Raw genomic sequence first — 12230 nt, forward strand, 5'->3', positions numbered from 1 at the left:
GTCAGAATTCTTCGCTGTGCTTATCTATCTTCTCAGGCGTGTCGATTGGCTTCCATTGTGTGATCAGGAAATTTTTTTCTGTTTTTGGTTCATTTAAACCCCTAACTATTTTGCGATCATCTCCAAAAGCAAGAGACCCCTCTGTGTCTCCAAATTTAGACTCATGTATATGATTTGCTTGTCTACGATATTTGGCTATATTCGTCAATGAAATCAGAATAAAAAAGCCAAAAGTTCGCCTAATATGTATCGCCTGTAAGTAATGTTGGTATTTTTTACACACGCTGTCCTAAGCTCGAACTTCATGCGAGATTTCGTTTGAAAACAATAGGCTAAGCCCTTCTGAGCTTAACCATACCTTTGTGAAACATTTCGTGAGGATCGAACAATAATTGCAATCTGTATATAAATAATAACCCTAACCTGTGTTTTAAAGTGAAAAAATATTACAAAACAAATACTTCAATATTATAAGTCAATTTGAAAAAATCGCATTCGATAAAAAATATGAAAAAATAAAAAAAATGTCACAAAATACTGTAAAATCTATATGCACATCATTATTGGTATCTTTTTATACGATTTTTTAGTATTTATACTTTAATGCCACAAGGGCATCTAAATTGACAAAATTTGTCAAAATCGCTCCAGCCATTCTGAAGATATAAGCATTCTAGCTGACATCTCGTTCCTTTGTATATATACATTGTATATATTTCTCTATATATATCCGATATTTTTACTATCGGCATCTACGTAACGGTCAGAATTGACCTGTTCGTCTATTTGTGATTTCGCCGGCAGTAAAAATATTCGCGGATTAATGGAAAAATTGACTTTTATTTATCGCAAATGCTATGGTCTACTAAAACACTAAATATTACCTAAATATTTACTAAATATCAAAATTGGAAGGATTCTGCCCAGTCCAAAGCTCCAGCCCCATGCTAAATTTATATATATAATATATATATATATATATATATATATATATATATATATATATATATATATATATATATATATATATATATATATATATATATATATATATATATATATATATATATATATATATATATATATATATATATATATATATATATATATATATATATATATATATATATATATATATATATATATATATATATATATATATATATATATAAAAACTTGAAGTAAAATAACATAAAATTTTTATTTTCTCTAATGTATTGAATACATTGAATGTAATAAAACTTGAGTACCTTTTTTATGTATAGCGTAAAATTTTCAATAAAATTTACTTGAATACAAACTACATATAAATTATTCAACTTTTTACAGTTTGGGCGGATTTGGTCAATTTTGGGCGGTTTTTAGAAAAAATGTGGGCTGAAATAAACATTTCAAACGGCAACACTGGTAATCACACACAGAGAACAACGGCCCTTATGTGAGCAATAAAAAGTATTTTTTTTAAGGGGAATAGAGGAGAGAGAAAGAAATCGAGCCCTACCCCCAACCCTACAAACAATAACAACAGCAATACGAAGTCAGCCGATGAGCCACAATAAGCATACAAAGAAGAAGGAGACTTTGCCAACAACACTAAATTACTGTTTTGGTCAATCATTGCGGCAGTATTGATGTGTTTGATGAGAGAGCGCGAGCATAACAGTAATGGGGAGAATAGTGAACTCTCCCCTTATATATGGCTGTTGAGTGTCGTGCTCAATACACATGTACTCCATGACGGCAATGCATTGTTTACTCAAGGCAGTCATGGTGTGTAATGTAATAAATGGGTAAGGGAGAGAGAGAAAGTTTTGTTTTAATGGATGTCTTTAACATTGGGTGAGTGAAAGAGAAGGTTATATATAATGTTTGACTTTTGCTGTTTGTTTTGTTAACAACTCTTAATTGGTGTGTAAGTTTTGTTGATGCTTTTGTATTTACTTCGTATTGGAGAGTATATTTATCTCTTTCTTTAATTTGGTTGGAGAAATAGGAAAAAAACTAACTCCATAAAAAATTGTTGCCAAACTGGCTGTGGATTTGTTTTCATTGTTGTTGTACAGCCATAAACACACCCATTAACGTTGCCGTCGACGTCGTCGTTTGGCGCCAGCGTTGGGTAATTTTCAATTGTATGCTGGTATAGGCCATAATATTTGCGCTCTTCAGTTAACGAACGCGTTCTGAGTTGTTATAACCGTAAAGCGGCGGCAGTTGTTTTGCCACACAGAAGAGACCGACCCAAAGGCATCACGTGTGTGAAGTTGCGAGATATTGTTGTTATTGGAATACCCATAAAAAAATCGACAGAATCAGAAAAAAATACGAATCACATTAAACTCTCCAGCCAGCATTGTTGTCGCCGTGTACGGACGGACGAACGGACGTTTAAAGAAGAAGGCCTACATTTGCCATTTGTTTTGGCTGGCCGGCTTGCCGTCTCTGTGGGGCGTATGTGCGTCGTAAACGTGCGTGTGTGTGTGAGCTTGTTATGAATGCGTATGCGTGTACAACTGGATTAGTTGGCACATGAATGTGATAATTTTTCTAATTAAATCATATGATAATTTGACCAACAAAAATACAACAAATTACAAACCTCAAATCAATTGCTTTATGCCAGCAAATTTGTTCGTGCAAGTTCAATTTTGCATAGTAAAATAATTTTCTATTCAAGCAAAAATATGCCGACGGCTTTGTAAAAATAAATAAAAAATTAAAAAAAAAACATCAAAATTTCTTTGAATTTCCTTTTCCTCAATTTTTGCCCATAAAACATGCACCCGGACTTTTGTCTGGCGTTGCAAAAGTGTGCTTCAAATCTTGGCTTAATCAAACATAAGCAACCCTATTTAAATTCGCAAAGAACAACAAGTACCGCCACTAGAATGTCATGTTCCATGGCTGAGCTGGAATTCCAGAGCCCCAAGAAATCCAACGAAAATGGCAATGATGATGATGACGATATTGCCGAGGATTTGGTGCGAATTGTCAGCGATGATGAAGAGGATGAGGGTGGAGATGGTGGAGAGGCCTCGGAAGCACCTCAAAAACATCATCAATTGGATCTAGATGAAAATGCCAGCATGTGCAGTGAGCTGTCGGTGGGCCAGGAACATGCTTTGCATCATGAAATACCGCCAGCCGATGCCCAGGAGGATGAAGAAATTTTGGATGTCAGTGATACCCATTCAAATTCTTCGGTGGATGAAAATAATCGCACTCCCTCCACACCAGGAGAAACTATGTCATCCCTAAGCCCTTTTACTCTGGCCAGTACCTTAAGGTTTCCCGTGCCATTTTCTCTCCAAGCACCCACGGCCAATGTGATGACCCCTGGGGCTCCCAATGCCAATATTTCACCATTTCAGGAGGAATTCTTACGGAAATCCCATTTATATGCCGAGGAACTAATGAAACATCAAATGCATTTAATGGCCGCCGCTAGGGCAAGTGCATTTAGTTTGCGTAATCAAAATCTACACCCTGGCATTGGGGGTCATCCTTCACACCTGGTGCACATTAATCCGCTGACGAAACTGGGGCAAATTAGTGCAGCGGCGGCGGCTGCAGCGGCCTTATCAGCGGCGGCGGTGCAAAATTCCAAAACCCAAGGTCATGGTCAGCAATCCCAAATTATATCCCCACACAATGCCGCCAGTCATGTTCTACCTCCACAACAGCACCATCCTCACTCTCACCCCCATGCCCATCTTCAACATCACCTCCCACAATCGGCCAGCACCACATCAGATACCTTAGCCAAATTGACAGCGCTAAGTAAACAAACCTCACCCGCCACCAGCCACATGATGTCCACCCTGAATCAACTGCAGACCCAAATGCAGGCCCACCTGCCGCGGCTGTTCAATGACAATAATGATAATCTACATGAAAGAGCTTTAAAATTTAGCATAGATAATATACTCAAAGGCGACTTTGGCCGGGGTCAATCCCCTCCAGCCACGGCCACCTCGCATAGTAAAAAATCCCTGCACTTTTTATCCCATGCCAATAAACAATTTTTGAATATTGCGAAGCAAAAATCAAATTGTTCCTCATCATCGTCATCGGCAGTATCGGATACTTTGGATCCTCAGCAACATCAACACCAACAACAACAGCATCACCAACATCAATCTTCAGCGAATTCAACACCAGCCTTTTCCGCTTCCTTGGCCTCGATTTGTACCAATAGCAATGACTCGAATAGCACGGCGGTCAGTAGTAGTTACAGCAGTGCAAATGGCACGGGAGATTTAATTAAATCATCACCCTCTCAGACACCAACTCTTTCGCCGGGTTTAAATGAAACGGCTGGTAGTGGGAGAGCGGGTGGTGGTGGTGCGGTGGGGAAAGATGATACGGGTTCGGCAACAACAGCGGGAGCGGGGACAAGTGGCAGCAGTAGCGGTGGTACCAGCGGCGGCAATGGTGGACCTATCGTCTGGCCTGCCTGGGTCTATTGTACCCGTTACAGTGATCGTCCAAGTTCAGGTGAGTTGGGGTGGTAATTTCGGGATTTTCTTGAATGAAATAAAGGAAAATTTCCAAAAAATAATTATGTGTTGGATTTTTGTCCTTTGGATGCTCAATTGATGTTAAAATTGTTTAAAAAAGGATAAATGCAGAAATACATACAGAGTGGTCGGTGGCCGGTTCGGGCCCATCCAAAATGGGAATATTTAGACATATTCTAAACATTTTTTCGAAAATTACAAATTTTTCTCTGTTGATCTTCCGCATAGGTTTTGAAAGTCATTACTGGCTATGTCGGTTGTTGGTACTCGTCTGTCATAGTGAACATTAACAAATGTTTGTTTTACCGACGGTCGTGCAAGACAAATGTAAAAAGTTTGTAAAAACTATTTCACTTCCAAAGGAGGAGAAAAGTAACAATTTAGGAGAGGATTCGGCATACTGAATAATTTTCTTCTAGAATTGAAAAATCCCATTGGAAAAATTCTATAAATGATTTGTAATTAGGAAATATCGGAAAGTTTCCAATTGGAAAATAACAAGTTCAGGGATTGCTGAAGAACGTTTTTTTTAATTTTTGAAAAAAATGTACATTTTCTGTTAATAAGAGTATTCTAAAAAGTTGGATTACCAATGTTTCCAATCGAATGTCGCTCTCTCTCTCTTTCTCTCTCTTTCTCTCTCTTCTGTAAAATATATTATTCTGAATTTGATTCAAAAATATTACTGAAATCATAATACAAAACAAACTATTTGTTTATGTTGTCCTTCAACAATTAACTAGGAAATCAGGAACAGTGTTGCCGTTTGAAATTTTTATTTCAGCCCCAATTTTTTCTAAAAACCGCCCAAAATCGACCATATCCGCCCAAACTGTAAAAAGTTGAATAATTTATATGTATTTTGTATTCAAGTAAATTTTATTGAAAATTTTACACTATACATAAAAAGGTACTCAAGTTTTATTAGATTCAATGTATTAAATACATTAGAGAAAATAACAATTTTATGTTATTTTACTTCAAGTTTATTATATATATATATATATATATATATATATATATATATATATATATATATATATATATATATATATATATATATTTGAAAAAGTAACATACTACAAGAATTCAATGTATTAAATACATTAAAGTCATTATTATTATTCAGGTTTTTATACCCTACAACACTATGTGTTGGGGGTATTATAACTTTGATTGGGCCAAAAATTATGTAACACCACGAAATATTGGTGTCCCACATAGGAAAGTAAATATGGAGCTTCCTATCTCGCCGAGCTGAGTCGGTCTAGCTATGTATGTCCGTCTGTCCATGTTAATTAGTAATCACACTACAGGTCGCAATTATGGCCCGATCTACACGAAATTTAGAATGTAGCTGGGGATAAGGTCAGAATAGAACCCTTTTCTTTTGGAGATGATCGCATAATATTTAGGGGTTGAAATGGACCAAAAACTGAAAAATTTCCTGATTTTGCAGTTGCTCTACAGGTCACAATTATAGGCATGGGGCTAGAGCTTTGGACTGGGCAGAAGCATTCCAATTTTGATGGTCATCGGGTAATATTTAGTAATTTAGTAGACCATAGCATTTGCGATAAATAAAAGTAATTTTTTCCATTAATCCGACAATATATTTACTGCCTCCGAAATCACAAATAGACGAACAGGTCTATTCTGACCGTTACGTAGATGCCGATAGTAAAAATATCGGATATATATAGAGAAATATATACAATATATATATATATACAAAGGAAGGGGATGTCAGCTAGAATGCTTATATCTTCAGAATGGCTGGAGCGATTTTGACAAATTTTGTCCATTTAGAATGCCCTTGTGGCATTAAAGTATAAATACTAAAAAATCACATAAAAAGATACCAATAATGATGTTCATATAGATTTTGTAGTATTTTGTGACATTTTTTTATTTTTTCATATTTTTTATCGCATGCGATTTTTTCAAATTGACTTTTAATATTGAAGTATTTGTTTTGTAATATTTTTTCACTTTACAACACAGTTTAGGGTTATTATTTATATACAGATTGCAATTATCGTTCGATCCTCACGAAATTTTTCACAAAGGTAGGGTTAGGCTCAGAAGGGCTTAGCCTATTGTTTTCAAAGATGTCCGCAATATATTTAGGGGTTGAAATGGACCAGCAACTCAAAATGTCCCAAATATAAACCTAAGGACACGAAATCTCGCATAAAGTTAGAGCTTAGGACAGCGGGTAGAATGGATCACTACTTTTGTGTAAAAAAATACCAACATTACTTACAGGCGATACACAATAGGCGAACTTCTGGCTTTTTTATACTGATTTCGTTGACGAATATAGCCAAATATCGTAGACAAGCAAATCATATAGATGAGTCTAAATTTGGAGACACAGAGGGGCCTCTTGCTTTTGGAGATGATCGCAAAATATTTAGGGGTTTAAATGAACCAAAAACAGAAAAAAATTTCCTGATCACACAATTGAAGCTAATCGACACGCCTGAGAAGATAGGTGAGCACAGGAAAGAATTCTGGCATTTTGGATGACCATTGAAATATATTTAGCCGTAAAATGGACCACAAAAACTAACAGCACGACGGAGTGCATAAATATTGGGAAAATGTCCCTGGTCAAAATGCTAAGGGTAATATCTGGGCAGTGCTCCTTGACATAATTTCAAAAGCGAAATCTTCCAAAATGGATTTGGACTCGAGGGGGCTTCTAACATATTGTAGTGTTGTAGGGTATCACATGGTAGGCTCCGCACGGCTATAGCCTAATGTATTATATATATTATTAAAAAACTCAACAAAAATCTATAAAATAAATAACAACAAAACAATAACAATTCATCTCAATAAAAAAATATAAAATTCAGTTAGTAATAAAAAAATTAAATTACGTAAAAATAAACATGAAAAATAAATTTGTACCCAATATGGAAAAAATCCGCCCAAAATCCGCCCAAACCACAAAATTTATCTTTTTCCGCCCAAATTTGGACGGAAACGCCCAAAACGGCAACACTGATCAGGAAACCATTGAGTGAGTGTTGCAGAACTTTTTTTAATGTTGTAATATGAGGGTTTTGGAAAAGTTTTTATATTTTTTTAATATTTTACGATAATGAAACTATTTGAATTAAAAAGTGTTAAAATTCAAAAGAAAACTCTCAAGTCGATTTTTAGGGATTTTCAGTATTTGTGTAGGGTTTTGTGTGGATTTGAAATAATCTTAAATGTTTATGTTTTTGTGTAGCCGCCAAGCAAAGAAGTAGTTGATTAATGAGTTCAAGTGATTACCGACAACATTATTTTGGATGAAAGAAGTAATGAATTTTATAGAGGGTGGTGGGGTTAGGATGCACCCTATCTCTCATTTTGCAGAGCTTCTTGAAAGTGACTAAAGATTCGAAAATTCGAATATTTTTAATACTCTCTAACCTCATGTTAAATTCTGTGTCGATTGTTCTTTAATTATTACCCTTTGAAAAACTCTTAAAAATATACTTGGAATATACTTTAATGTATTTATTTTTAAAGGATTTAAAAATAAATATATTACTAGCTGGCCCGATCCGCAATGCCGGTCCGTACTTTTAGTCTTTAACGCATATTTTTTAAAGCATAAAAAAGCACAGATCTAACTTATGTAAGGGCCACAATTTTTATTACACATAGCAATAAATATTCATAACAAAAATTATAATAGATGTTCACCTACCGTCGTTTTTAGATATTCTGAAAAGCCTGATCTCATTTTTCAGCCCTAGGCTTAAATTTGAGTCTTGAAAACCTATAGAACATCAATAATAGCCCCATGTGAAAACTTAGCTCAATTTTTCGTACTGTAAAGAGCTTAACAACATTTTCCATTCAAATGAGCTGTAATTTGAAATTTATATTTCCAATGTTTAGAATACAGTGCTGCGTGGTATTAAGTTTTGTCCACATCATAATTGAGGGCAGAATAATTACAGAATAGTTAAAGATAATTACTCTTTTACACTCATTACCGTAAGATGGGAATTAATTTTTTGTCATTAACATTTTTTCTTTCTAATATTCGTAGTTTTTTCCTGTTGGTGCCACAATTTCCGACTGAATTTCGGAGTTTATTTCATATAGACGTACATCCCAAATCTACGTTTCCAACCAATATTCTCTTGGAGATTACAAATTCAATTGAATACAAAATTTTCTTTTCTGAGCACACATTTGGTTGTGAAAGAGGACTTGGGGACTTTACTTAAATAAATGCCCATGTGGACAATTATCTGGAAGATGAATCTCTACCCCAGGGTAGCCTAATTTTTTTTTTTAGCCAAAAAAATTGATGACTGTAGTCAAGACCAAGATGGGTCCTATTCTGAAAATTGACAATTTTAGGTTATCCTGCCTCTTTAGAAACTAATGTTCCAAAATAAGTGAAAAAAAACAAGTTAAAAACAGTATGTTTGACCGGGACGAGCTTTGAATACCCTCCACCATTTGGAACGAATTTGGAAATTTTCAAAAATAAAATCCTTAAAAAATTCTGTTAAAATCTTAAAGACACCGAATGTAGCTATTATATTAGGGTGTATACGACGACATGAACCTGCGTAGGTAACATTTATCATAAGCCATTACAATATTCAAATGCGAAACTTAAAAAAAAAATCGGTTATAATATCGATAAAATCAAAATACCGAATATCGGGAGGTACCGTTATATGGGGGCTATACGAAGACGTAGACAGACAATTTTTTGTCGTAGGCTGTAGTATCCATTACGAACCTGAAATATCAAATTTGAAAAAAATTCTGGTGAAAAATGTCTCTAAAATCATTAAAATACCGAATATCGGGAGGTACCGTTATATGGGGGCTTCACGAATTTTCTGTCTTAGGCTGTAGTATCCATTACGAACTTTAAATACCAAATGTGAAACAATTCCGGCGAATAAATTCGCTAAAATCATCGAAATACCGAAAATGGGGAGGTGCCGTTATATGGGGGCAATTCGAAGACGTGGACCTGCTGAAAACGTGAACCTACATGGCCCATTTACGAACTTAACCTGCCTACTGGTAAAATGAACTTGTCTCCAAAATTTTAGCATTCTATCTCGATTCGTTCGAATGATAGCGTGATTACAACAGACAGACGGGCAGACAGACAGACGTACATCGCTAAATCATCATAGAATTTTACGCTGATCAAGAATATATATATATTTTGTTGGCATCGCTAAATCGACATAGAATTTTACGCTGATCAATAATATATATACTTTGTTGGGTCTGACATGAGTATTTCGAGGAGTTACAAACGGAATGGCAAAGTTAATATACCCTCCATAGTATGGTGGAGGGTATAAAAAGTTTCCAAGACCCCGAAAATAGCTTAAATCATATAATGGTTATACCAAAACATTTTTTTCAAGAATGGTTCTTCTCAAATTACCAACATTTGCCGAAATTATCATGAAAGTTTAGGAAGAGATTCTGGAAGAAGAGAAATCCTTTTCTTACTAAATGTCCAATTCGCTCCATTATTTTGCGCCCCTTTATATTCGGTATTTCACTGATTGCAGTCCCAATGAATTTCGCATCTAATTTCTCTTTGGACGAATTATTGTCATGTGAAAGAAGTAGATCCACGTTTTGAAATGAGCTCCATAACGCTTTGTCGGTCATTTTTGTTTGTTTAAATGTGTTCGCATCTTCCACCTGAAGCGCGGTGTAGGTCCTGGTTGAAAGCTAGATGCAAATTTTGTACATGAAAGATCGCCATTTAACATCGTATTGCGAAGTCATTTCATTTTTAATATAATTCATTCAAAATTCAAAACAATAAAAAATTTACACCTCAAATCACATGTCAAATTGAAAAAATTGTTCCTCTGAAGTTATTATTACTTACTTGACTTAAAAGCTAATTACAATCTAGGTATGGACTTTGATTACTGTTATTTTCTCTTCTTAAAGATATATTCCTATAAAAAATAATGATTTTCTTAATTTTTTAGTATTTTCCTATTATAAAAATACGTTTTGAAAGACTTACCTGTACTTTCTTAAAACACAATTATAATTCAATTACACGTTATGGGAATACACAGAGGCAGTCTTCTTCGTCTTCTTCCAAAAAAACTATGTATGTTACATTCACCTCAGAGTGATGATAATTTGAAGTTGAAACCTAAACCAATTATTAAGTGGCTACAATGTATTACACACGCATGCACACTTACCTACCTTCATACATACGTATATGCATTCATACATATGTATACATTGATATCTCTCCAATAATTAAGAATCAAGTGTTATGTACAGCAAGCATCTTTCTCATCATCATAATGTGCGTGTGTTTGTATTCGAAATTCTCCATTTCCATTTAATACACAACTGGGGTATGAGATTAATGATCATTATCACTCAGTCTTAACAATGTCAATTGTATGTTCATACACACGTATATATGTATATTACATATGTATTCATATGTTGTAAACTACCATGTAAAAGTGTAACAACAAACAATGTATAACAAGCGTAAATATTGTCTACTCACATTGTGTTGAGGGTGATGGGGGTGGGGGAGCAAGGGAGATTTATGAACTCTCACTTTAATTCTTTCCCATCGTTTAATGTTCTCCCTTTCAAAATTCAATACCTACTCACATTTTGAAGGTACACAATCACTTCAGCCCTAGTTAATACCGTTTGGGAGTACACCTTCAAGTGTTTGTATTGTGTTGAAATGTTCTTCAAGCGTACATACATGTGTATGTTGTTACATATGTAGACATAAGAATGAGGTTTAACAGATGATGATAAACGGATGTTGGGTGGTTACTGTTACAGTGTTTCGAATCGTAATGGAATGAGAAAGTAAATATATTTTTGTATGATCATTGTACAATATTGTCCCGGCATCAAAAGTCATGAACTTGATTAATATTTTTCAAGGTTTATCTGACCTACAATCGCGTATTTTTAGGAAAAGTTTTCAATGTTATAATCGAAACAATTTTTCAAGATAAGATGTATAATCGATACTTTTTTAAATTTTTTTTTTTAACTATCAGAGTTGTTAAAAAATTTGGAGTATCAGAGCATAATGATGAATGTGCTTAAAGACTAATTATCGAAAAAATATCTTCTTGAATTTTTAAGAATATGTTTTTTAAAGACTAACAGTTATATAATCGAGTATTTTCAAGGAGTGTATTATAAGGTGCTATCAGGGCCAAAATCACGAATTTTTGAAGAAAAGTTTATTACATTATATATTTTTAAGGAATATTGTAGCTAATTTTGTGGAATTTTTAAAAGAATATTTTTCAAGGAATATACGTGCTATAATTATCAATTTTCAAAATATATTTTCAAAGGGCGTATTTGAAGGCACTATTATCTACAAAATCACGGATTTTTTACGAAAAATTTAGTTACAATCGTGATTTTTCTAAGAATAGTTTTCAACACTATTTATTAGATGTATTTGTAATTTTTTTACCGTGTATTTTAAGGAATATTAGATCTCTATTTCTGAGTTTTCATATACATATATTTGCTCAAGCCTTTTTAAGGAATTTTTTCAAAGGTAAACAGCCTTTTTTCGCCAAGTGTAATTTGCTTGGTTTCTTCAAATTTTTGAGGTTTTTACGATTATTTTGTCAAAGCCTTACAGTGGATTTTTTAATATCTGTTATTGAACTAATTAAGGATGTT

The 12230-nt window shown here is 34.2% G+C and overlaps 1 protein-coding gene across 1 annotated transcript in view; it reads left to right on the top strand.

Annotated features, from left to right (window-relative positions):
* Window positions 1-2180: 2180 nt before the first annotated feature.
* LOC101893789 (homeobox protein invected) overlaps window positions 2181-12230 on the top strand; it is a 76615-nt gene continuing 66565 nt past the window's right edge. The window contains exon 1 of the mRNA XM_011297972.3: window positions 2181-4497. Coding sequence (XP_011296274.3) covers window positions 2778-4497 — 1720 coding nt within the window. The 5' untranslated portion in view covers window positions 2181-2777. The remainder of the gene's footprint in view (window positions 4498-12230) is intronic.

The sequence above is a fragment of the Musca domestica genome, unplaced genomic scaffold, assembly GCF_030504385.1.
Source record: "Musca domestica strain aabys unplaced genomic scaffold, Musca_domestica.polishedcontigs.V.1.1 16, whole genome shotgun sequence".
In the NCBI taxonomy this organism is placed as follows: Eukaryota; Metazoa; Arthropoda; class Insecta; order Diptera; family Muscidae; genus Musca; species Musca domestica.